This window comes from Syngnathus leptorhynchus, chromosome 10 (genome assembly GCF_054491065.1).
Source record: "Syngnathus leptorhynchus isolate UIUO chromosome 10, UIUO_Slep, whole genome shotgun sequence".
NCBI classification, from domain to species: Eukaryota; Metazoa; Chordata; class Actinopteri; order Syngnathiformes; family Syngnathidae; genus Syngnathus; species Syngnathus leptorhynchus.
Window position 1 is genome coordinate 12,495,897 of NC_141204.1, and position 26,443 is coordinate 12,522,339.

Here is a 26,443-nt window from a genome sequence, read left to right on the forward strand (position 1 = left end):
TTCATGGACGCCGCTGCTTATTTCAGCAAGATAATGCCAATCCACATTCTGCACGTGTTACAACAACGTGGCTTCGAAGTAAGAGTCCAGGTTCTCCCTTGGCTCGCTTGCAGTCCAGATCTGTCTCCCATTGAAAATGTGTGGCACATGATGAAGCGTAAAATACGACAGGCAAGACTGTTGAACAACTGAAGCGGTTCATCAAGCAAGAATGGGATAGAATTCCACATGAGAAGCTAAGATAATTAGTCTCCTCTCTTCCAAATTATTTATTGAGTGTTATTAAAAGGAAAGGTGATGTAACGAAGTGGTAAACATACCCTTTCCCAACTTCTACTGCACGTGTAGCAGCCATGAAATTCTAAGTTAATTATTATTTGAAAAATAAAATAAAGTTTGAGTATGAGCATTAAATATGTTGTATTTGTCGTGTAATCAATTGAATATAGGTTGAAAAGGATTTTCAAATCATTGTATTTTGTTTTTATTTACATTTTACACAATTTCTCAACTTCAACCGAATCCGGTCTGTATTATACCGCTATATGGTGCTTAGACATCTAGGCTAAAACCAGGCTAAAACGCGTGAAAATTTCATAGACGTCTATTCTTAGACGTCAACACAAAGGATGTTGTGAAAATACATTTGATTTGAGAGGCTCTTCCAGGGTGTGATAAAAAAAAAATTTTAATAGTTTTTTTTAACAAATAGTTTTCAGTAACACTCAAACTTATGTTAGCTGTGGATATAAATACACCTTTTGATGTTAAAATTAACCAAAATGATAATTGAACCTAAATATAATATTTTTCATACATTATCCAACCATCACAAACATGGGTGCAATGCTTTAATCATATCACTTTTACAAAATTTGAAAATGTACATACAATATAAAAAAATGGAGGCTATTTTAATAGAACAAAACGACTAAATTGTAATATAAATACATATATACCGTAATTTCCGGACTATAAGCCACTACTTTTTGTTCAAGTTTTGAACCCTGCGGCTTGTCGTCTGGTGCAGCATATCTATGGATTTTTCGTGATTTTTGTGATGACTTGATCACTTATACACTCGGAAAAAGGCTGTGGACCGCTGTTGTGCGGCACCGCTTTGCTAGGCTGGGGAATATGTGAAACGGTCACTGGAGAGAAGAATGGTGTTGATCGCATGTCCATCAGCCAGGCAAATAATGCCGTATAATGGATACAAAGACACAGAACGAGATCAAAACGAACATTACTGAAGAAAGGAAGCTTTTATACAAAAACCCTCATTATGGGGGACAAAAGAAATGCATATGATGCTGCTTTTAAGTTAAAGGCAGTCGATTTGGCTCTTAACGTAGGAACTACAGCTGCTCATGCACTGTAGAGGTTTCTTCCGGTCACCAGGGGATGATGACATCTTGTTGCGTCACCCTTTTCTTAATTTATTTCCCGGTCACAACGACTCTGGAGTACGTGTAGCTCGCTATTTTAATGTAATTTTGCGCTTTGTCCATGAATAAAATTAGCATGAACAGACCCTCATCATCGAAAATGCTAGAAGAAATGCATAAGAGCGACAACGAAAGAGAGACTGAGAAAGTGTGTGACGAAGTATATCTGACGCTATTCCAATCCGACACTGAGGAGGTGGTTTCAGTGCACAGGTGGAAGATGAAGACAGCTCTCAGTGACTTTTATTGTTTTTTTTTTTTTTAACCAGCCCTGTTCGTGCTGTGCTACCGTGTTGCTGCTTTGTTACCGCTGCATCTCAGTGACATTTACTAGTATGTTTTTTTTTTTATCCAGCCCTATTAGTGCTGTGTTACTTCCGTGTTGCTGCGGTATTACTGCCGCGTTACAACCAGTGTTTGGAAAGAAATGTTAAGGTATGTTATGAAAACTTTAAAAAGGCTTTCTGTGTACCGTCTTTCTTTGTTAATATCCCGTGTGCACATGGGGCTTTTAGTACCTTGCGGCTTATTTATATATATAAAAAAAAATTCCCTCAATTTTTGCTCGTGCAGCTCATCATTAGGTGCATCTTGTAGTCCAGAAATTACGGCACATACTCTTTATGTAGGACATATCAAATAAACAAAACAATCTGCTCGGCCACACACAAGGGGAAAACAAAATAGACACCACTCTCTTGTGGGCTTTTGATAGACCGCTCCGCCACTCAGCGCTGGGGCCTGTTTTAATTCTAAAGCCACTGCTGTCCTTGTTTTATCACCCAAGGCCTTTTTGTGCGTGTCCCCAACAGCTTCTACAAAGATGAACTCGATGGACATCGGGCACCACCCATCGTTGACCTTGGGATTACTCTATAATTTCGACTGCAGTCGAAACTGTCAGCAGCAGGTAACAACAAAAATTCTTTCATTTGTCTGAAAAAAAAGAATCTATGGATAGTCTTGCATTCTGTTTGTCATTTATTTCCTTGGACATCATGTCAAAGGTCTCCAATCAGTCATGGGCAACTGTTCACTCTCCGCGTCACATTATGAACAAGAGTTGAGAATCCTCAGCGCAGGGATTGCCAGAAGGGTCTTCACGATGACCTTCAGAAACTCTGAGAATAGACAGAAATAAAATACTCACTTAAACTAGAATTTGCAATTTCTGAGAAATTGCGTGTGAAGGCGAAATGGTTGAATAACTTTTTGGGGAATGCTGCCGAATGATGTTGAAACGAGTTGAATTACCGTAATTTTCAGACTATAAATCGCGTTTTTGGTCATATTTTGGGGGGGGGGGGGGGGGGGCGACTTATACTCAGGAGCGATTTATGTGATTTTTTTCACAAATTTTTTAAATTCAAAAATCTGCGATGTAGTGAAACCGCGATGTAGCAAGGGATTACTGTCATTTGAACTGCAAGTGACGTCACCCGTGCCGCGCGGCGGTTGTTTACATAAAGGGCAAAGGATTCGATCACGGGATGACGAAGATGACGAAGGGCCCCACGTACTACCGGCATCATTAGCGGCTTTGTTTGTAAGTGACACGGAGGACGAAGAGTTTGAAGAATTTAATGATTTGGGGTGACACAGAAGGTTTGAAAAACTATTATGGCTTTTACGCACGCCCGGTCCTATTCTATGGAGCTCTCTTCCACCTCCGTGGATGGAAGTCGGGGGCCGGCGCTCAGCCGGGTGGCTGTCTGGGGACGGTGGATTGAGCTCGGACATGGATTTTACGCAGGCCCCGGTCATACTCTACAGAGCTTTCTTTCACCCCCGTGGCTGGAAGTTCAGTAGTTGTTGGCTCATTGAACTCTTGTTTTGTTAAATAAAGAGCCGTTTACCAAACCCACGTCTGGTACTTTGGTCCGACTTATACTCTGGTACTTTTGTTAACGCTACAATCTAGTTATATACTAGATTTCTGCAGCGCACGTGCGGCGTTGTTGACATGAAGAACGAGGAATTTGATCGACGGATTTAATGATTTGGAGTGACACAGATGGTTTGATAATATTGTTTTAAAATGATAGTTATTTGAAATATACTTTATATATCGTTATATGGGTCTGTGGAATAATTAGAAATGCAACTTACAACGGGTCCGACGTCAGCATATGCGGCGCATTCGCGGCATTGTTTACATAAAGCATGATCGATGGATTTAATGAATTGGAGTGACACAGATGGTTTGATAAACGTGTTATTTATGTAATACTTACTTGAAGAACTCTGAATGTTATGTCAGGCCCGTTCTCAGCTCCTCATTTGTGTATATGTTACGTTAGCATACCATATCGTTTAGCCTGTTGTTGCTGCTTCATGTCTGTTTTTGGTGTTGGATTTTGACAAATTTGCCCCTTCAGTGCGACTTATACTCTGGTGCGACTTATATATGTTTTTTATTTCACTTTATTGTGCATTTTATGGCTGGTCCGAAATGGGAAGTTGGGGAATGTCGAGAATCTTTCCGAATGTGATGTGAATGTGCCGAATGATGTGAATTTCAAATTGGAACGACATAAATGTGAAATGTTGAATGTGCCATTAAGAATGAATGGGAAAAAATTTGTCGGAAATTTGGGAATTTTGCGAAAACTGAGAATTTTCGGTAAAAGAAATATGGAAGCACTCATCTCTTGAATATTTGGAATACGTGAAAAGTGGAATGGAGTGAATGGGTTGAATTATGTGAAAGAAGAAGAAGGACAGAAAATGAGGAGAATAATAATAGAGAATGGAGAATCTTCGCCTTCACACAATTACTGCAGTTATGACCTGTTTTTAAATGACTAATGCCTACGGAAAAAAAAAAACCCCTTTCTTACTTTTCCCTGTCATGGGCGTTTCACATTCACTTCCTAGCTGTTGAAGAACGAAACAAATGTTAGCTGCAAGATTTAAATCAGCGGTTCGATCGAACCCTAGGGGTTCGGTGAGTCGGTCTCAGGGGTTCGGCAAAGCCTCCACTGCGGAGGTCCGAACACGCCTGATTTATCGTGTAAATTCATGACGACGCATATCTGAACTGGTCTCACAAAGGTAACACCTGAAGTCACACTGATTTGCAGGTATGTAATTTGTTGCGAGGTCATGCATTGTGTTGGTTTTGTTCTTTAAACAAGGTGATGTTCATGCACAGCTCATTTTGTGCACCAGTAAAATACATCCATGTCTTGAATTTGAAAAAAATGAAATACTTTTCACTAAAGAGGGATTCGGCGAATGCCCGTATGAAACTGGTGGGGTTTGGTACCTCTAACAAGGTTAAGAACCACTGATTTAAATGAATCATTTTCCAATTATAAACTTTGCCCTGTTTGAAAAAAAATATGGCATTCTGTCTGCGCCTTTGAATGTGGTACAGTTTAATTTGGCTGTTGTACATATCCAGTTACCAAATTTTCCGGACCAAAAGGCGCACCGGATTATAAGGCGCGCACCTTCAATGAACAGCCCATTTTAAAACTTTGTCCATATATAAGGCGCACCGGATTATAAAGCGCATAAAATAGAAGCTATACTGCAACAAACTGCGGTTGACTAGGGTTGCGATATGCATCCACTAGCCAATAACCAATGAGCCCTCTGTAAACAATCGTGTTTCTCAAACTATCCTATAAAATGATCTGAACTGACTAAAGTTCGATCTAACACCTTGGTACTGCTTACCTATGTTTCCCTTCCATATCGATCCGTGAATTTACTCGAAACATTAACAGAGCAGCCGGTTTTGACATGAAACAGCCTCGTGCGTTTAGCAGCTATCACCTAATGCTATATTAGCCACCCGCAAACTCCCATGAGCCTCAGCTCGCAGACTCCCATGAGCCTCAGCAAGTGTAAACAATCGCGTTTCTCAAACGAGGGCTTAAAAAATTATTGGAACGGACTAAAGTTTGATCTAACACCTTGGTACTGCTTACCTATGTTTCCCTTCCATATCAATGCGTAAATTTACTCAAAACATTAACAGAGCAGCCTATTTTGACATGAAATAGCCTCACAGGTACAACAGCTATTCAGAGACGCCCCCTGACCACGGTTGCCGTAATGCTGGTAAGCGATGCGTCCTTGTAATTTACTAGTTGTACTAAAACGTACTGAAAATTTTGGCAAAGCACTGTGTACAACCAGTATGAATCAACAAATTCATAAATTGATCCATATATAAGGCGCACCGGACTATAAGGCGCAATTTTAGCTTTTCAAGTGTTTTGCCTTAGAGTTCAAAGCCCTGTTGAGCGTAAAACAAAGTTAGGTGCACATTTTAATGACATCAGCAGATAAATCCTTGAGCTAAATTTGGACTCACAAATCATTACATGGGTAAAAAAGTGAGATTACATCTTTGCCATGCGATCAGAAAATCTAAAATTTGTGATCTATACTTACAGTTTGATCCTTTTTTTTTTTTAATAATAGCATGGCGATTTTTTAAAGCGAGCTGGTGACATCTGCAAAAGCAATGCCATTACTTTTGAATTCAAAAATGAATTGTAAATGCATACAGCATAACATCATGTCTAAAATAGAATTTACTTTTTAAATGTAGGCTACAGTTATAAACTTTCAAAAATATTTTATTCACTTGAGATTTTATTTACTTAAGAAAACCCCTACATACAATATGGATCGACATGAAAGAAAAGTTTTGGAATATGAAGCAAATTCACTTCAGCTAACATTAACGTTTGTGTCAGAAGGTCTTCTCTTCCAAATGATAAAGCAAGTCATGTAGCGAATTATGAGAAAACGAAGTACATGCTAGCAGGCACGTCAAGGACTCACCTCTAAGCTGCCTTCCTTAGTGTATTTCAGGAGCGATTTAGTCTATAAGAAGCAACAGTCGTCGACTTAAACTCCAACAAAGGCGCAGGTAAACTTTACTTCTTTGAAGCTAACCCGGAAGTGCTCGTCGTCGTACCTCTTGTTTGATTCATCATCTTTGCTGCTGCTACTGTCTATCGGGATGGACGTGGAGGAAGCTTTTCAGGTGGTCGGGGAGTTCGGCGCCTACCAGAAACGAGCCGTCGCCGTCCTGGCTCTGACCCAGGTGAGAGTTGGCCAGCCTCTAACAATTGACTTGAGTAAAAACAACCGCAAAATCAGCAAACCCGTCCGAGTTGCATTCGTGTAGTGACGTGGCGATTTTCGAACTCCTGTATGTTTTTAAGACCGACTCGTTTAGATGTTGGGCCACTATGCAGGGAAACACAAAATCGTTGTTGCGAGCCCATGTTGTGCCAAACTAGGCTATTGGGTTGAGCTTATTTTCTTTAGCGATGTTTTCGATAACGAGTCAGTAATTTATCTGAATCAGTCTTTCGTTTTGGCTTTCGTTGAACATGTTTGCGTTGATTTGCTAAGGGTTTGTGAACAAATTAGTCCAGGGTTTGTTGATTTTGCTCCCTCTGCGCGGACTCACGGCGTAGTTATTTGAAGTCGCAGCTGATGACGTAAACCACGAGCGCCCACTGATTCAAGTGTCAAATGTATGGCTCCACTTATATTAATGACTGCACTGTCTGCATTCTGTTGTGTTTTCTTGTAAATTGAAAGAAACGTTTAACGTAATCGCTTCATGTAATTACAAGCCGATGTAATCAACTGCGAGCCGATCAACTCGCTCCCATGTAAACTGGCTCCCCGAATCCAGTTGCGTCCGTTAGGGCAAAGCCAGTTCAGTAATCTTATGTTTCGTAACTGCAGATTCGTCACAAGCAACATTGAAATTGTCGGACTGCAAAACTGTCACAGCCAAGGGTGGTTTAATGTTTTGTTAAGTTTAACATGAGAGCACTCTATAATATTGAAAGTAAAAAGGCCATATAGGAAGGTGAACATGCACACACACACACACACACACACACACACACACACACACACACACACACACACACACACACACACACACACACACACACACACACACACATTTAGTTTAATATTCAGTATTCTATATTGTGCAAAGAGTGTTATCATGTCAAACTTAAAACGTTAAAGCATCCTTGGCTGGGGGGCTGTGCAGTGTACTTTTTCAGAGGTGAACAATTCTAAAACACAAGATTACTGAACTGGTTTTGCCCTAACGGCCGTGACTGGATTCAGAGAGCCAGTTAACATGGGAGTGAGTTGAACCGTAACACCGGTATAGTGAATAACCACGTTTTCTGATCAACATATAAGACAAAGGCATTGGGACACCTACAGCAGTTTGATCACTACATTCATCAGTGATTTGGTGTTTATTATTATTACAAGTTAGGGTGTAAGAAAGAGGTACAAAGATAATAATGACCAAAAGCAAAATTAGTTTGATCCTATGCTTATGTTGGAATGTAACCTGTAATAATTAACCAAACTTGTCCTGTCTTAACAAAGTAGTAGAACAAAGTGCTAAGATCCTTTGAACTGATTGACAAGCTGCAGAGGAAGCAATCAAAGTTGTTCTGTTTACACAACATCGTAAAGCACCCCCTGCTATGATTTGACCAGAGGCCAGGGGTTCACCCCCACCCTGTCCACTCTCACCCCCACCCTGCTTTCTCTCATTAAATACTCTCTTGCAAGAATGCAAAGTCAGACTTTGTTCGAGCATCGCTGTATACACAGTGACGAACAACCTCTCCACTTGAAAGTGTTCAAAAGGCATACTGTCTCCCGTGTGGTTCTTGCTAATAAGTTAGAGTGAGCACCACTAACAAAGACCACAAATAGAGAGAGGCATAGCAAGTTTGTGCGAAATAAAGGAATAGTTATGGGTTGTAAAGCTAAAGGAGGAACAGTTTCCAATATGTCCTTTCTGTCCTACCAGAGGACTGTGAATGTAACGTACATAATAGTTAATGATCCAATCAGCACATATAGTGCACATGTCTGACCGCACATGTGTGCGTGTGTTTCAGGTGTATATGGCGTGCCAGTCCATGTTGGTGGTTTTGGTGGGAGCGTCTCCAGAGGTGCACGTGGAGAAGCACGACGGCGTTCATTCGCCGGTCACGTTTTTCGGGGACGTGGACTCCATCGTGACGGAGGTGAGCGAATGTCCGTGCGCTCCTCCCGCTCTTCTGGATCTTCTGGCTCCCGCTCCTCCGGCTCCCACTATCCCGCTTGTGGTCTTCCTCCGCAGTGGCTCCTGGTCAAGCAGCAGTCTTACAAGGTCAGCTTGGCTGGATCGCTATTCTTCGCTGGCCTCCTGCTCGGGAGCTTCCTTCTCGGGCCGCTCTCTGACACCGTCGGCAGGAAACCCGTCTACCTGACGGGTGAGGGCGCGTCCAAACCTAACCCGACGGCATAATGATGAACAGCGTGACCTGTCTCCCTCACCCGTGACATGAGAATTTGACATTTCACATAACGTGAAACGCGGGACCAGAAAGGCCTGCCATGACAACATGACAGCAAAGCGTGATCATGACAAGACAGGAAACAACATGGAATGCACGCCAGGGCATGCTAACACGCAACCAACATGAGACATGACACGTGACATACCAACACGTATGTTGGTATACAGGAAAATAGGAGGAATTACCACTTGGCCTGAAACACATGACCGTGACAACATGACATGCGAAGACAAAGCACGAAGCATGTGATGATAAAATTGCACGAAACGTGACACACCGGTAACAGGAAACATGCGACATGTCATGAAAGCCATACGTCGTGACATGAAAAGCAGCACATTGACATGATGGGAAAATAATAGGTCTGAAACCCGTGATATGACCAGATGACGTGAAACATTGGTTTGTTCGTTCAAAGCATTTAACGTGTATGACGACACATTTGACCACACAAACCCGCGACAACGAAACAACATGCTGCATAAGGTGACGCGATAAGACGCCCTTTTTGTGGCGAGGCATGACGAGCATGGCGTTTTGGGGCGCAGCGCTGTTCCTGGAGGTGCTCCTGGGTTATGTGACGGCGGTGTCTCCGAGCTACGAAGTGTTCGCCGCCTCTCGCCTCCTGGTGGGCCTGATGAACGGCGCCATCGGCCTGGTCTGCTTCATCCTCACGCAGGAGTATGTGGGCAAGTCCTACTGGGCCTTGACTGGTACGCCACCCGCTTCCTTGTGCTCACTTAGCCACCCAAAATTCCGCCTTTGAAGTTCTGGGGTAAGCCGAGCCCCAAATGCATTTTTCAATGTTTTAGTACTTAAAAAAACGAGGAGCCGAGTGGAATGGGGTTATTTGCATTGATTTGTTGTCTCGTTTTTTCCCCCTGCGGCAGGGACGCTGACTAGCATGACATTTGCGGTGGGCATCGCCCTCTTTGCGGCTCTGGGTTTTGTCATAAGGCCATGGAGGACGCTCACGACAGCGGCCAACACTTGGGGGGTCCTCTGCTTCCTGCTGTCCACGTGTGTGCCCGCGCCGCTGCTGCCGGCGTGGTCCCCGGTCCGCATATGACCCCTTGCTCCCTTTGTCAGAACGCTTCCTGAGTCTCCTCGCTGGCTCTACTGTCGCCGTCGCACCCGGCGGGCGCAGGAGGTCAGTAGAAACCATTTGCGGGCTTGCTTTTTGGTTCAGCTGAACCGTCCAAAGCAGAAGGTGCACGGAATACACCAGTCGAACTTGTCCCTTGACCACACTCGTAACGGAAAACCCTCACGCTGCATTGTAAAATAGTATTCTTTGAAAAGATTAATTGATTTTCAACATTGTTTGAGGTAAGGTGGCGCACTGGTTAGCACCTTCACCTCACAGTTTTGAGGATGTGGGTTCGATTCCACCTCTGGCCCTCCCTGTCTGGAGTTTGCATGTTCTCCCCGTGCTCGCGTGGGTTTTCTGCGGGTACTCCAGTTTCTTCCCAAAAACAGACCCTCCAAATTGTCCCTAGGTGTGAGTCCGAGTGCGAGTGGTGGTTCCTCTCTGTGTGCCCTGCGATTGGTTGGCAACCAGTTCAGGGTGTTCTCCGCTTACTGCCCGATGACTGCTGGGATAGACTCCAGCATGCCCGCGACCCCCATAGGGACAAGCGGTATAGAAAATGGATGGATGGATTGTTTGATGAACATCACTGGCAACTTTTGATTGGAGGTGATGCGCTACATGGCTCTGATGAACGGTCGCCCCGCGCACAAGCTGACCTTGCGGCCGGCCGGAGGCAGCTCGGGCGGCTCAGGCGGTTTGGGAATCCTGCAGCTGGCCACTCATCCTCTCCTCCGTCTCAGGACGTTCCTGCTCATGTATGTCTGGTGAGTGGTGCATGTTAAGCTAGCGTAACCATGGCAACAGCAGCAAATGGGCTGGAAATGCGCATGTCCAGGTACGCGTGCAGTCTGGTGTATTATGGCCTGACACTGGGCGCCGGGGATGTGTCGGGAAACCGTTACCTGAATGTGGCCATGTCTGGCCTAGTGGAGCTGCCAGCCTACCCGCTCTGCGTCTACTGCATGAACCGACCCTGGTAAGGCATGGACGCATGTACGCGCGGGGGTTGGGAAGGAGCATTTAGACTGACTTTGGAATGATAGTTGGCAGCCGGCCGTCGAGTGTCAAATGAACGTCCGGGTCCTTTGAGGCTGTCACATGTCTCTGCTGCTCTTATCAGTCAGCTACTTGGAAGGAAAGCAATAGAGTCGACTTCCTGACTTGGGGATGAAAGAAAGAGGTGCGAGACAGACAAAAAAGCAACCACTGTCACCATGACAACATTTTTTGTCCACATGCCGCAGTTTGAGTAGACATGTGACAGAGACATCAAAGAAAACCAAGGCAGGATGGATCTTTAAAATGTCTTTCAGGGCTGGCAGGAGGAAGAGTTTGTCGGCTTTCTTATGTTTGTCTGCTTGGGCCTGCCTCGGCACCATCTTCATTCCGGAGGACGCAGGTAAGACGCACCGACAAGGCGGGGCGAAAATAGAGTGGGTGCGCGTCTTTCCATCCAAAGGGAGGTCTGGGACCATTTCATCCATTGGTTGGATGAGATGTCCTCTTGGTTCCGTGCAAACGTTTACCTTAATTGTGCATTGTTGAGTCAAACATTTGACCCCTCAGTTTTTGTCATTCAAGTCAAGTCAAGTCAAGTTTTTTTTATATAGCCCTAAATCACAAGCAGTCTCAAAGGGCTCTGTCCTCTGCATTTAACCCATCCCCATGTGATTTTGATCCATCCCCTGGGGGAGAGGGGAGCAGTGAGCAGCAGCGGCGCCGCGCTCGGGAATCATTTTTGGTGATCTAACCCCCCAATTCCAACCCTTATTCACAAGGATGAACAAGAACAGAACTATTGTCATTCCTATAGAGCAGGGGTTGGCAACCAAAATGTTCAAAGAGCCATATTGGCCCAAAAAAAACCCCACCATAACTGTCTGGAGCTGCCAAAATCTAAAACCCTTTTTATAAGCCAACATAGACTGTCAATACAGTATGTATCTCTTTGTCATTCAAACACTGCACCACGGCCTCACAGATGTCCTCCCCCCGTGTTTTGCCTTTTAGTGGTATCAATTTCTTCTTGGAGCCTGTTAAGAGTTCACCTACCTGCATAGCAGCGCTGTCTGTTTGATATCGGTCACGTCACACGACTCCTCACAGGCAATTGAGAAAACTGGAGCTGTAGTAATGTCCTTAATTTGCTGATCGGTGATATTGTTTGCCATTTTAATTACCCTTTCCTTCACTGTCTTTGCAAAGAGAGGCATGTCTTTAATTTTCTGAATGATCTAGGTTTTGTTTTTGAAGTCCGAAAATAGGCACTCTGATATTTTAATGAATGAATCCTTCATGTACTCGCCATCGGTGAATCGTTTTCTGTGCTTTTTTATATCCCATGCTGCAACAAAACTTGCAGCAGTCGTAGAGTTTCCACTTCTTGAAACTGTTTTTTTGGTCCTCAAATTTCTCCACCAGCACTGCAATTGCACCTTTTCTCTCCGTTTCAATTGGGTGATCGGAAGCAAATTTAGCATGCTTTAGCGGAAAATGTCGCTCCAAATTGCTCTTATTTCACAACTTTTCATTGCAAATCAAACATGCAGGTAATCCTTCAGCATTGGCAATGCAAGTTCATTCTTTCTTAAATCCTCTGTTCTCATCAGAAATCTTTCTCTTTTACCCTTTTCAATCCATGGCTAATCACTCACATACCTGTTTGTTTACAACACGCAATTTTGCTCTTTAACGCCATTCAGAATTTCTGTATTTTTAATGCAGTTACAACTACCGTAATTTTTGGACTATAAGTCGCAGTTTTTGTCATAGCTTGGGTGGGGGGGCGACTTATACTCAGGAGCGACTTATATGTGATTTTTTTCAAAAATTTTCAAAATTCAAAAATCCGCGATGTAGTGAAGCCGCGAAAAACGAACCGCGGTGTAGCAAGGGATTACTGTCATTTGAACTGCAAGTGACGTCCCCCGTGCCGCGCGGGGGTTGTTTACATAAAACACAAAGAATTTGATCACGGGATGACGAAGATGACGAAGGGCCCCACATACTACCGGCATCATTAACGGCTTTGTTTGTAAGTGACACGGAGGACAAAGAGTTTGAAGGATGTAATGATTTGGAGTGACACAGAAGGTTTGAAAAACTATTATGGCTTTTACGCACGCCCGGTCCTTCTCAACGGGAGCTCTCTTTCACCTCCGTGGATGGAAGTCGGGGGCTGGCTCGGCCCGGTGGCTGTCCGGGGACGGTGGATGGGGCTCGGACATGGCTTTTACGCACGCACGTTCCTATTTATGGAGCTCTCTTCCACCTCCGTGGCTGGAAGTTCAGTAGTTGTTGGCTCGTTGAACTCTTGTTTTGTTAAATAAAGAGCCGTTTACCAAACCCACGTCTTTCCTGGTACTTTGTTAACGCTACGATATAGTTATATACTAGATCTCTGCAGCGCACGCGCGGCGTTGTTGACATAAAGAACGAGGAATTTGATCGATGGATTTAATGATTTGGAGTGACACAGATGGTTTGATAATGTTGTTGTAATATGATAGTTATTTAAAATATACTATATATACCGTTATATGGGTCTGTGGTATAATTACAACTGAATTTGCAACGGGTCCGACGTCAGCATATGCGGCACATATGCAGCATTGTTTACATAAAGCACGATCGATAGATTTAATGAATTTGGGTTATTTGCTTATTACTTATTGATTGCTCTTGTCTGTTCGTTTTTACTCTTTGTGCTATTTGATTGTAAGTGTTGTGTAATGTGTCTAGCTACCGTGGGACGGTGGGAAACGTAATTTAGATCTCTTTGTGTGTCTTGACGTGAAGAACTTGACAATAAAGCGGACTTTGACTTTGAATTGGAGCAACACATGATTTGATAATATTGTTATTATATGATAGTTATTTAAAATATACTTTATATATCGTTATATGGGTCTGTGGAATAATTACAAATGCAAATCACGACGAATCCGAGGGCGAGCGTACGCTGCATTGTTTACCTAATAGATGATCGATGGATTTAATGATATGGAGTGACACAGATGGTTTGATAATGTTTTTGTAGTAATATGATAGTTATTTGAAATACACTTTATATATCGTTATATGGATCTGTGGTATAATTAGAAATGCAAACAAATAAACAAATAGTCCGACGTCAGCATATGCGGTGCATACGCGTACGCAGCATTGTTTACATAAAGCCCATTGATGGATTTAATGAATTGGAGTGACACAGATGGTTTGATAAACGTGTTATTTATGTAACACTTACTTGAATAACTCTGAATGTTACGTCAGGCCTGTTTTCAGCTCCTCGTTTGTGTATATGTTACGTTAGCATACCGTATCGTTTAGCCTGTTGTTGATGGTTCATGTCTGTTTTCGGTGCCCCAAAAGTGCGACTTATATATGTTTTTCTTCACTTTATTGTGCATTTTATGGCTGGTGCGACTTGTACCCTGGAGCGACTTATAGTCCGAAAATTACGGTACATACATTTTTACAGCATAAGAATGTTTGTGTCATGATTACCATCTAAAAAACATATTTTAAAAAAACAAAACAAAACAAAAAAAAAACATATTTTTCCATTTTCACGCATTTTTGCAAAAGCTCCAGGGAGCCGCTAAAGATGTGCCTCTGGAGCCACGGGTTGCCGAACCCCTGCTATAGAGCGAAAGGAAGGAAGAGTAGAAATTCAAGTGTGTGTGCATGCGTGCCTGTGTGCGTTCAGAGACATCACTGGGCGTAACCTCCTTGGCGCTGTTAGGAAAGCTAATGGTCAGCGCGGCTTTCAACATCGTGTACGTGTACACATCAGAGCTCTACCCCACTGTGGTCAGGTGAGCGGAGGTGGAGCCACGGTGGCGTCAAGCTACATCTGGCGCTACTCGCTCACTTTTGTTTGGCTGCTTTCAGGAACGCCGGCCTGGGAGTTTGCGCCATGTCCTGCAGAGTAGGCGGAATTCTTGCTCCCTTTGTGCCTTCCATGGTGAGAACGTCCTGCCTCCCTTCCTGCCTGCATTCCCTTCCTTCTTGCCTTTTTTCCTGCCTGCCTTCCTTTCTTCCTTCCTTTCTTCTTTGATTCCTTCCTTTCTCCCTTCCTGCCTTTCTTCCTGCTTGCCTGCCTTCCTGCCTTCCTTCCTTCCTGCCTCTCTTTCTTTCTTTCTTTCTTTCTTTCTTTCTTTCTTTCTTTCTTTCTTTCTTTCTTTCTTTCTTTCTTTCTTTCTTTCTTTCTTTCTTTCTTTCTTTCTTTCCTGCCCTCCTTCCTGCCTCCAATATCAGGCTGGCGTGCTGTCGGCCAGTCTACAGTGAGAGCAAAATCTGGCTCTTCTTCCATGGCAGCTCTCGACGACGGAAGGGGCCCTCTTGACACGGTTGTTTTTGCTCGTCTTTGATGCCATTTGTGAATGTTTGTGCCGCGACAGTCTCTTTTCCCCAGCGGGCCGCATGTAATGGTGTTGCACATCTCACAGCGAGCATTGGCCGCCGCCGTGCCTTTTGGCGTCTTCTCTTTGAGCGGCCTCTCCGCTGGCGCTTTGGTGCTCCTGCTGCCCGAGACCCTTGGCGCGCCACCGGCGCACACACTAGAACAGCTCCTTCCTGGCAGCCACCGAGTCCTGAAGAACAAGGTGAGGCGTGCTCGCAAAGGCACACCCATTAGCTGAGAAGAATGATCAAATGATCGATGGCGTGCACTCGGTCGGAGCGCAGTACCCAAACCGTTCGGGGCCTGAACCAAGCGCCTGACAAAGCCAGCTCAGCCATCCAAGTATCTATACAGAACACATAAAAAGGCTTCTGGTGTCAAAAGTCATTTTTTGATACAGAACAAACCTCAGTACAGGTGTGTTCCTTGAGCTATGCTTTGAATTTGCGCGTTGATCCTGTCCTGGTTTCCAAAATCCATCTCAGCATCACTAACACAAGAAAAAATTCAACAAGATATTCCTGTATTTGTCCCCAATTCCAGAAATTGGACGTTGTAAATCGACAGTGGCTGGACATTGTCGAGTGTGCTGCCGCCACGCTCTGAAGCGCACTCGCATCTCCAACTTTGCCCAAAACTCGAGATCAAACCGTTGTTCCAGTGGTGGTTCATATCTGGAAAAACTCACAAGTTAGGGCGAGTGACGGCGCTTGCGTTTTAAGGCGTCATAGCAATGAACAGTATGAATAAAAAAAACGTGAGGAATTGTGACAATTTGGTGGACTCGAATAGTTGGTGATGTGAGTCAAGTGACCCTGGCGCTCATTTCAGGTTGTCATAGTTTGCTGCATGCTTCTTTACTCTCTCCTGCTCTTCAGCCTGTCCTCTACCAAGATGACAAATAGCAACCCGGTGTTAACAGAAGCCATCATCTGACTTCTCACAAGACCTCCGACTGGCTGCTGTTCTTCCCTCCCAAGTGGGCGGAACCAGTGGGGTAGACGCCCAACATTGCAGAAGAGCTTTTTTGCATTGCTGCATCAAATTGTTTCACAATGAAACCGTTTTCAATTGTGATATTCATTCATCACATGTACACGTGTTCACTAAATTGTCTATTTTTTTTTCTTTTTTTGCATGAAAAGTTGTCTTTTTGTAACCCTTATAACAGAGTGTATTTGGACAAATGGGAACACATACAACATTGTCAATGTTTTCCTGTCTTGATGACCAGGGAATGGCTGAAACCTACCATTTACTGAATTGGAAGTTGTTTACAGTATGTCCATCATGGAGAGCATCATATTTGATCTCAGAGGCAAATTTGATATTGTTGATGAAAATTCATCAAAATGGCTTCATCATGATTCAACAGTGATTCAACTGATTTTGGCTAAGAATGCTAGCGCCCCAACGGGATGGGTATTGAAAAGAAGAAAATGAAAAGGTGACATGAACACAGACATAAATGTGAATGCTATATTGATCAAATGATGGATTCTCTCCTGTTGCCTTGTTTTATCATTTGTATTAGTGTTGTGCGTTTTGAAAAAATATTCAAAAGTAAATGAGAATAAAACAAAAGGAGAAACACAAAGTGTCCGAGACTACTGCGTGCAAATCAAATGCCGATTGCGGACGAGCGACGTTATGGCGTCCGTAACTAAAGGTGAGTTTCAGTGTCCAGACTGCTTTAGTTGAAGGATTGCTGGTGTTGTTCTAGATGTGGCCAATTAGTATCACTACTGCATGAAAAAGGAGGAAGGGGTGAGTCGCCAGTGACGTCATTGTTGGGCGCTTTGAGTTGAAGGATTGCTGGTGTAGTTTCAATTATGAACATTTGGTGTCGCTACTGCATAAAAAAGCGAGTGATTTGTCAGTGACGTCATTGTTACGGTATTTTTCAAGATGGCGTTGAACCGTTGCTGGCATACCACCGCAGTCGGCAACAGATGAGGGGAAAAAACGACGGCAGGCGACGTTGATGACATTTGTCGCCCTTTTGTCCTCAGACCGACACTAACTCGCTCCGCCTGAGAATGCTGTGTTGCCTTAAATGAGTGCGTCGTGCCCGGATAGCATCAGTAAGCCCCCCACCGCCCCCTCCCTGGCGCGTGCGGCTAAAATGCGACGAAGATGCTAACCGCTTCTCGCTGTGCTGCTGGACCGACCGGGCGGTTCGAGGCGCGAGCCGGTCAGTGGGCCTGAGACTCATGCATGGCGGCGCCGAGGGAGCCCGCGGGCTCTGTGGTCGTCGACGTGAACGACAACGAGGAGGATGGCGGCGTCGTCAGACGACCAGTCGCGGCGTTGGCTCTCAAATGTTCCGTGACGTGTAGAAAAGGTGACGACGCTGTCGGGATGTTGGACTTAGCGGAGCGCTGCCTCCGGGACCGACGCGGTCTTAATGGAAGCGCCGAGTCGTGGGGTGAGGTGGAGGTGGCGGCGGCTGGAAGAGGGACCGGCCTCCCCGCTTCCTGTCCAGCTGCGTGCAGGGCTCGAGTGTCATCCGAGTCGACGGCTTCCGTCGGGCCGCCGTGCTCGGGAAAAGTAGCGGAGACGTGTCCTCGCTCGGAACCGCAGCCAGGCATCATGCTCAACGGGTGTGCTGACGACGGCGTCTCAGACTGGCCGACGGCGGTCGTCAATGGAGGCTGTCATGCCGCTACCGAAGCCCGAGACAACCGCAGCGACCCGCCCGTCCTCGCGGACCCTCCCGAGCCGGCCCGTAGAGCCGCTGGACCGGCCTCACCAGAGCCGTCGGCCTCCTCCGAACTGAGCGACGACGACACCTCGCCCTCCGAGGAAGAGGTGGACAGTGTCGAGCCTGCCTGGGTCGTCAGGCCTCATACGTTGAGGACCGAAGCGAACCTTAGCACGTCGCTCAGCTGTGATGCTACGCCGCTGTCGCCCGCCGACCAGGGGGACTTATGCTTCGGGGAGCAGGGCGGCGAATTTCGGGGAGCTTTCGATGCGGGCCGCCGCCAGAGTGCACCCGAATCGGACCTCAGAGTGCAGGGCAGCTGCGACGAGACCGCTCTCGCTCCCAAGAGGTTCGGAATTGTTCACTTCTTCACCAGGTACAACGCTTGAACACCAACGAACGTAGTGCGAGGGATTTGGCAAATGTGCGAGGAACTTCTTTTATGTCCTTTTAATTACCAAAGAGGACATACTACTAAAGAGTCATCTTAGGGCTGCGACTAACGATTATGTATGTCATCGAGTAGCTACAATATTTTTTTTCCATTTTTTTACATTTATTTAAAAAAACATGACACCATCTCCAATTGACAGTGCACCAAGTGTACCTACGTAAAATGGATTTTGGGTTTCGCTTCTGTCTTGCTTTGTATGTAACATCCGCCTGCAAATAAGCCAAAAATGTCGATTGGTGATTTCCAAAGCTAAAGCCAACGTTGCAAATGTCACAAATAGAGGAAGTCAGCATTCACCGGGGCTATAATGACAAGGATTTGGATAATTTTACATTATAAGATTATTGCTTAGTCATTAATTCATTGATTATTTGCTGTTCTGTTAGTAATTAACAACCCAGTTTCAATTCTGAAGACAATATTTTGTCTGACAGAGGCAAGTACGCTATCTGCCTCAAATCATTTAAATGTGAAAGTGCGAGGTGAGACACTTCATCTGAATCAACAGATTTGCGAAATTAATCAACCACTGTTTTGCTCATTAATTAGTCATATAGAGACCTTGATTCTTTTGAAATGGTGGAATTTCTGTTGTCCCCCATGAAAGCAGATTGATGATCTTTGCGTACTGTACATACTTTCAAAGTAAGTCTGAAATAGTCCAGCACGCGCTTTTATGAGAAGGCATTCCGAGTTTTCTGATGGCTGTTACAGACCAAATGGGCAACTGAACCAGAATAGGTTGTAGCATTTTCTGCACCATCAATGTGAAATAATGTCCTATTTTTGTATCGAGGACGAAGCAGTTTGAATAATGGATGGAAAGTCAACATTTTGATCCTATCCGTCGCTGAATTTAACAGATAAAATCTCTAGATGATTATTGGAGTCATTGTAAAAATGTGGGCCTTGAGCAGCGTAATGACGGGACTACACACAGTGATTCGGAAGAGCCGCACTCCCTGCAATGCGTGTGCGTTACCACGGAGACATGGCGCAACACCTCACGCCATGTCACACTTCCCGCCTGCCTTTGCCCGCGCTTCCTCTTTCTACTTTAAACTTGCGCTGTCCCCGTTTACAGAAGCCTGTTCCCTATGAGAGCCAAAGAATCAGCTTCACTGTCCCACGATGCGCCGGCGCGGCGACTGTTTGGCAAACCCAGAGATGCAGGAGAAGGAGGAACTGCACCCTCGTCCTCCACGGAGCAGGTTGGTATGAGTATGTCCACGTGCGGGTTCAGGGGAGCCTGTCTGACACCCGGGAAAAGACTCCGGCAGAGGTGGGCCTCGTTTGGACAGCGCGGACTGGTCAGCGGTCAATGGCAAAGCACATGTAGACATAAAATGGATTGGTCGCCAGTCCACGTGATTTAAATCCAAATCTGTGAAAGGTGTCCCAGTCAGTCTCGCCACTGGACACAGCTTTCGTTCCGAAACTGACTGCGGCCCCCAATGCTGACTGGTTGAGTGACACTGTCTGTGTTTGATTGTGCACAGGTGTCCCTTCGACGCCCCCCAGCGGCAGGCAGGAGGAAGAACTTTGACTTCGAGCCCCTCTCCACCACAGCCCTCATTCTGGAGGATCGCCCACCGTCAGTACCTCTGGTGCAAGTGCTAGTTGAAGCTTCAGCATCTGGCTCCATAAGAACCAGGAAGTTGTCCAAATAGTACACATAGCGCCAGCCAAGCTTTCTTTTGCCCCTTTGGCTCGAAATAGTTGTGTCAAATCTAACAAGTCAAGTAGCAAGTCGTGGCCCTGCTAGGTACTAGATGTACAGTAATCCCTTGTTTATCGCGGTTAATTGGTTCCACGCCCACACGCGATAGGTGAAAATCCGCAAAGTAGAGAACATACATTATTACAATATCCACACAAGGATTTTATGAACTTTTATTTCATTTTCAAGCACTTTTATGTACTTTTAAACGTGTTTTTGTATTTTTAAACGCTTTTGTAAACATTGTAAAGTCAAATTGACTTTTAGAAATATTCTTTATTGAAATAAATAAGAAAATAGACAATAATCGTAAACATATTGTTACAATATATCCACACAAGACTTTTAACCTTTATTGTTGTTTTAAACACTTTATTGTCTATTAAATACTATTTATTTTTATTTTTAAACACTTTAGCAACATTTTAAAGTCAAGAAACATTCTTGTTTTACTAACTATTTAGTTCACTTTTGTGAACATTTTTAAAGACAAACTGACTTTCAGAAACGTTCTTATTTACTAACTACTTAAACACTTTTATAAACATTTTCACTAAAGTCTCAAATTAAAAAACAATTCTTTGATGAAGCGCAAGTCTGATATGTTCACACAGACAGTGCTGAGCTGAATTGTAGTGAGAAGCCAATCAGCTGCAAGAACACATGTTCCCATTGGCCCTTAATGTCATATGGACAGACAAAGCCACGCGCTCCAAGTGACGCCCGATGTCGCTGATGATGGAGGGGTGCACTTGCCTATCTTGTGTGCTTCATTCCTGTATGTGTGTGTGAGACATAAAAAGAAAAAAAATACCCACGATGCACCGAATCTATCTGCAATATTTGTCTAAAAAAAATCCGCACTAGAGCGATGCTGTGATAGGTGAAGTAGCAAGGGATTACTGTAGTTGCAGGTACACGACCAGGATTAGCAGCTGCTATTGTCACAACTTGCGGTAGGTGTCGTGGTACAAGTAGAATAAGCAGTACCTGCAGTGATACTCTGAGCGATAATAGAGCATGTAGTAATCAAGTACAAGTAGTTGTCATACTACAAGTGGTAGCTACATGGTGGCTAGCAAGTAGTCGTAATGCCAGCAAACTTGAGTGCCACTACAAGTGACCGCAACTCATAGCACCGCCGGGAGTATGATCAGGTTGGGCGTTCTCCCTTCGTTGTGGCCTTCTGCACTCTGTCTGTGTAGGGTTGTGGGAGTGTGATTGAGTGACCTGATGCATGTACCTCTGTCTGATTGGCTCTCAAGGAACCTTCCCGCCAAATCTGAGGAGGAAACTCAAAGACACAAGCTCGAGTATGAGGAGATGGTGGCCGGGGCCAAGAGGAGAGGTAATGCGCACACTTTGAAAGAGAAGGAGAAAAAAATCATTCATCCATTTTCTGCTAAGAAAATGCTGATTGTGTTTATTTTGCATGTGTCAGAGTTGAAGGACGCACAGAAGAAAAGGCGTCAGATGAAGGAGAGACATCGACACGAAGACAGCATCTCCAATGCCATGGTGGTCTGGAACACGCACATCCTGCCGCACTGGAACTCTGTGTGCGTGCCTCCCTGTCATAATTGTTCACCGTGACATATAGTTTGTGATTACCTTCTGTGAGACCGTGCACTCACCATTGAGGTGTGTGTGTGTGTGTGTGTGTGTGTGTGTGTGTGTGTGTGTGTGTGTGTGTGTGTGCGCACACGCATGCATGTGTGTAGGAAGGCCACACGTCGCGTGAGGGACTTGTGGTGGCAAGGCCTCCCTCCCGGCGTGCGAGGACGCGTGTGGAGCCTTGCCATCGGAAATGAGCTCAACATCACGGCGGGTACGTGGGCCGCCTCCCCCCAATCTAACTGCAGTCATCTTTGACGCCTTCCATACGGCGGTGTAGTTGATGCTGGAGCCAAACCGGCTCCTCAGATGTTTCCTTCCAAGGCTCATCGAGTGCGAGGGCCACTTTGACATCTTTGTGTGTTGTGTTCCCACAGAGCTGTATGACATCTTCCTGTGTCGCGCCAAAGAAAAATGGAGGAGCTACAGTGAGACCAGCTCGGTCAACAATGACAGCGAGAGCGGTGGGACCCCCCCCCCCTCACCGCAGCATGCCCGCCTTTGAACTCTGTGCTTTCCTCGACAGACGGCGGCACATCGCTGGCAGACAGAGAATCCAGCCTTGACCTCATCAAGCTGGATATCTCTAGAACCTTTCCGTCGCTCTTCATCTTCCAGAAGGTTTGGCTGCACCACCATCGCCTGACAGCAAGTGCTGCCTTTCACATCCTCCTCTTTCCATGCGCGCAGGGCGGTCCCTTCCACGATGTCCTCCACAGCATGTTGGGAGCGTACACATGCTACCGACCTGACATCGGATATGTAGGTCTGACACGCACGCATGCTCACTCTTAGTTTAGTTTGCAAATATGTATTTTGACAAAAAGCCCTCAATATGTGTTGACCTCAATGTTGCACATTTTTGGCCTGCCATCCCAACGTCTGTGTTGGGGCCATTACATATTGGGCCACGTCTCGCTTCATAATTTTGGAATTTGGATCACTTGTTCTGGCTCTCCATAACATTTTTAGCACGTGCGCAGGATTGCGATGGTTGTGAGCGAGGCGCCGTCAATCCATCCCAACTCTTGTCATTGCGCAAGGGAGCTTATGGCACTCAAGTAGCACAAAGCACTTTGGCACGTACTCATGCAAACCCGTCGCTTTTCAGTATCCAATTCAAGCGCATAGCTTGAGGTCAAAGGAGTACCCGACCCACCCGCACCTTGGCTTCAAACAGCGTGAGTGTGCGTGGCACGCGTGTACACTACGTTGCGTCTTTGCGCAGGTTCAGGGGATGTCCTTCATCGCTGCCGTCCTCATCCTCAACCTAGAGGAGGCTGACGCCTTCGTCACCTTTGCCAACCTGCTCAACAAACCGTGCCAGATGGCCTTCTACCGCGTCGACCACGACCTGGTACGCTCGCTCACTCGCTCTCACGCATGCATGAATGTGTGACGTGGGGTGGGACGTTTCAGATGCTGAAGTACTTCGCCGTGTTCGAGGTGTTTTTTGAGGAGAACCTCCCGCGCCTCTTCAGCCACTTCAGAAGCAACAAGCTGACGCCCGACCTTTACTTGATCGACTGGTGAGTCGGCCGACAGCCCAGTGGCGAGAGCAGGGCTCTCACCCTAGCATCTGCGTGGGTGGCGGTGGCAGGATCTTCACGCTGTACAGCAAATCCCTGCCTCTGGACGTGGCGTGCCGTGTGTGGGACGTCTTCTGCCGCGACGGCGAGGAGAGCCTTTTCCGGACAGGCCTGGGCATCCTACGCCTCTTCCAGGACGTCCTGCTGCAGATGGACTTTATCCGCATGGCGCAATTCCTCAGCCGGCTGCCCGAAGACCTCCAGGCACACGCGCTCTTCGCCGCCATGGCCGCCACGCACATGATCAGCAGGAATCGCCGCTGGGCTCAGGTTGGTGCAAAAAGACAACAAACAAACGTGACTGAGATAGAGCGGTACAATGGCACAAGAAAAGCCCACTTTGAGCTGGATTATCTGTAAAGTGCTTTCTGCGGGCATTGACGTCTTCTGGGCTCACTCGTGTGAATACTGACCAAAAAAACGCTTGGTTGTGGGTTTCCCTGAAGGGGATGATACCAAAAACACGGCCGGGCTCCCGCTCATTTGTTGTAATTGGCAAAAATAAGGAAGCCGACGGCGGGGTCACCTATCCACAGCAAAATTATTCATCCATCCATTTTCTGAACCGCTTAGTCCCCACGGGGTCGCGGGCGTGCTGGAGCCTATCCCAGCCGTCATCGGGCAGTAGGCGGGGGACACCCTGAACCGGTTGCCAACCAATCGCAGGGCACACAGAGACGAACAACCATCCGCACTCGCACTCACACCTAAGGACAATTTGGAGTGCTCAATTGGCTTATCAAGCATGTTTTTGGGATGTGGGAGGAAACCGGAGTGCCCGGAGAAAATCCATGCGGACACGGGGAGAACATGCAAACTCCACACAGGGAGGGCCGGAGGTGGAATCAAACCCGCACCCTCCTAACTGTGAGGTGGACGTGCAACCCACTGGACCACCGAGCCGCCTGGCAAAATTATTAATTAAATTATTATTAAATTATTGAATGTTCGGGCCGTATTATGCATTGTCGCATAGGGTGCGTTACACACTATCCACAGTAATTTCAATGGCAGAATTATTAATGAAGTTGTTATTATTAAATTATTGATGATTTGGGATGTATTATGTCACATAGGGTGCGTTACACAAGCCAGGCCACAAGATGGCGCTTGCCGATCCACTTGACTGTGTCCTCCTGGCAGGCACATGCTTTTTGGCTGAGTGAGCCCATGCAGTCTTTTTCATGATGTCATTAGATCAGAGAGTCCAAAGTACAAAACCCATTATTTTACATGATGTTATTAGATCAAAAACTCCAAAGTATAATATCGGTCCCCCATTGCAAGAAGTCTTATTTTTGCTGGAACATGGTTGAGCACTGGTTAGAAATGGTGGCGCACTCACGACGCCTCACATTTCAGCTCCCGGTTTCCTCACACATTCCAAAGACATGCTGGGATTGACTACCCTCATGGAAATGAAGTGGCCAACATAACAGATGGCTGGGTTCGGGGCGCTTGGTTTATTTCAATGAAGAACAAGCCTTTTGAGTTAGGAGGCAGCCTGTCAGTCATTTTGTCCTTGTGCTTTCAGGTCTTCTCATCGCTGCCGAAAGATAAAAACAAAGACACGGACAACATCGGAAGCCCTGCTCTCAGAAGCTAATGCTAGCCAACCCTATAGTAGCGTCGTCGTCATCCCTCCCATCCAGCGGGACTCCCCCCCATACATTTTGTCATCTTGCGCTTTTTGTTAATGTTTGAGGGCGTGAAAGATTTTTTGGGGCCTGTCAAAGGAGAACAAAGGCACATTTTAACAATGTGACATGCACAACCCACACGATGAAAGCTGAGTGACAACTTAAACATGTTCTGTTTTAATGCCATGCACAGGCACGACATGGAACTCGTAATTGAGAGATGCATCCATCTTGCGTGTAACTTGCTAAGTCGCTAGCACTCCTTGAGGACGGACGGCTGCGCGGGCATCGACTGTAAAAGTTGTGTTGGTCACGTCTCCAAAAAATCCAAGACCATTTCAACTTTTTACAATGAAACAATTCACTATATTAGCAAATATGTCCAACTTCAAAACGTCCAAATAGATTTCAACCTCAAGATTACACTCTGAAATCAGATTCGGATTCGCTTTTGTGTCTCATCAAAAGCAGACATTTTTTGTCATTCATGTTTATGTTGGAAAACAAGCAACATTTTCAGAGTCTCTGTTACAAAACAAAGCGGTAACCGACTCAATCCATTCATGGTCCACGCAAGTTGGTTTCATCTGCGGGAGGAAAAATATGTAAGCTGTTTTGTTCCCCTTGTATTAAACAACACCAAATCATCAACAATCACGATTAATGAACAATCGTCATGAAAATGATTTTGCTGCGTCAAGCAAAACTTGCCAAAGTCAGTGTGAAAAGTCCAAAGTGTAAGTGAAGCAGGCAGCCTCCGTGGTCCTCCTTGCGGGTCTGACGTTTCGTCCCCTCACAAGCACTCCATGAATGGCAACAAAGAACACCGCTAGGACCCACTGGCAACCGCCCAACCAGTCCCGAGTGCTTGTTGTCACACTCCCGATCAGCAGGGAGCAGCGTTCCAGCTAGGAAAGATTTTAATGATGACAAATTGACAGTCATTCGTCAATCATACATTGTGATTTGAGCAATTGGATGTTGTTGGTGAAGCCCCATGGATGGAAGTCACACAATTAAGTTCGATTCAAACTTATTTGTTTTCCCATACGTCGGGACAATGCTTTTGAGCATTTATTGTAAACTTGTAATGTACAGTTTTTTTCTAACGCTTTAAAGTTATGTAAATAAAGCACAGAAGAACGACAAAAATGGCCTCTTCATTATGAGTTACTATAGAAACATTTTACTATAAAAAGCCTTATTGTACATGGTCATTTTGTTAGAAGTCATCGAGGGTCAATGTTAGGTGTTAGCTTATTAAAAATAGCCTTATGTCATGGTCATTCTTATTAGTAAGACAAATCCTGACCATACATGGTATTTTTTTATATATATATAAAAAAGAAGTCATACTATACTTACTAAACATAGTCTTTTTTTTTTATATATACAAAAAGGCCAAGGTCT

At 45.4% G+C, this 26,443-nt stretch overlaps 2 protein-coding genes and 1 long non-coding RNA gene across 6 annotated transcripts; 2 read left to right on the forward strand and 1 right to left on the reverse strand.

Annotated features, from left to right (window-relative positions):
- Window positions 1-544: 544 nt before the first annotated feature.
- Window positions 545-7,116, reverse strand: LOC147050498 (uncharacterized). Its single transcript, XR_015067364.1, has 3 exons — window positions 6,388-7,116; window positions 6,252-6,293; window positions 545-2,569 (listed from the first exon to the last, which is right to left on the reverse strand). It is a non-coding gene; the product is annotated as an uncharacterized LOC147050498 (long non-coding RNA).
- On the forward strand, window positions 6,238-16,929 carry slc22a15 (solute carrier family 22 member 15). Of its 3 annotated transcripts, XM_085921619.1 has the most exons (14): window positions 6,238-6,516; window positions 8,369-8,497; window positions 8,593-8,725; window positions 9,361-9,525; window positions 9,703-9,832; window positions 9,902-9,995; window positions 10,512-10,669; window positions 10,741-10,881; window positions 11,219-11,304; window positions 14,617-14,725; window positions 14,802-14,932; window positions 15,168-15,175; window positions 15,359-15,514; window positions 16,191-16,929. In XM_085921619.1, exons 1-14 carry the CDS (start codon window positions 6,433-6,435, stop codon window positions 16,215-16,217), a joined length of 1,551 nt encoding a protein of 516 aa, XP_085777745.1. In that variant the 5' UTR covers window positions 6,238-6,432; the 3' UTR covers window positions 16,218-16,929. The 3 variants fall into 3 exon arrangements, with proteins under 3 accessions (XP_085777745.1, XP_085777743.1, XP_085777744.1); XM_085921617.1 differs by lacking the exon at window positions 15,168-15,175 and having other exon boundaries at window positions 6,251-6,516; window positions 9,902-9,962; window positions 10,512-10,660; window positions 14,802-14,874; window positions 16,191-16,928; XM_085921618.1 differs by lacking the exon at window positions 15,168-15,175 and having other exon boundaries at window positions 6,394-6,516; window positions 9,902-9,962; window positions 14,802-14,874.
- A 258-nt stretch (window positions 16,930-17,187) lies between these two features.
- Window positions 17,188-26,185, forward strand: LOC147050500 (TBC1 domain family member 12-like). 2 transcript variants are annotated; one of them, XM_085921615.1, is made up of 13 exons: window positions 17,188-18,392; window positions 19,555-19,681; window positions 19,970-20,064; window positions 21,456-21,538; window positions 21,632-21,749; window positions 21,912-22,018; window positions 22,182-22,268; window positions 22,331-22,425; window positions 22,495-22,566; window positions 23,033-23,161; window positions 23,224-23,333; window positions 23,405-23,663; window positions 24,928-26,185. In XM_085921615.1, the coding sequence occupies exons 1-13, from the start codon at window positions 17,530-17,532 to the stop codon at window positions 24,997-24,999; spliced, it is 2,217 nt and encodes a 738-aa protein (XP_085777741.1). In that variant the 5' UTR covers window positions 17,188-17,529; the 3' UTR covers window positions 25,000-26,185. The 2 variants fall into 2 exon arrangements, with proteins under 2 accessions (XP_085777741.1, XP_085777742.1); XM_085921616.1 differs by having other exon boundaries at window positions 17,188-18,365.
- The last annotated feature ends 258 nt before the right edge of the window (window positions 26,186-26,443 follow it).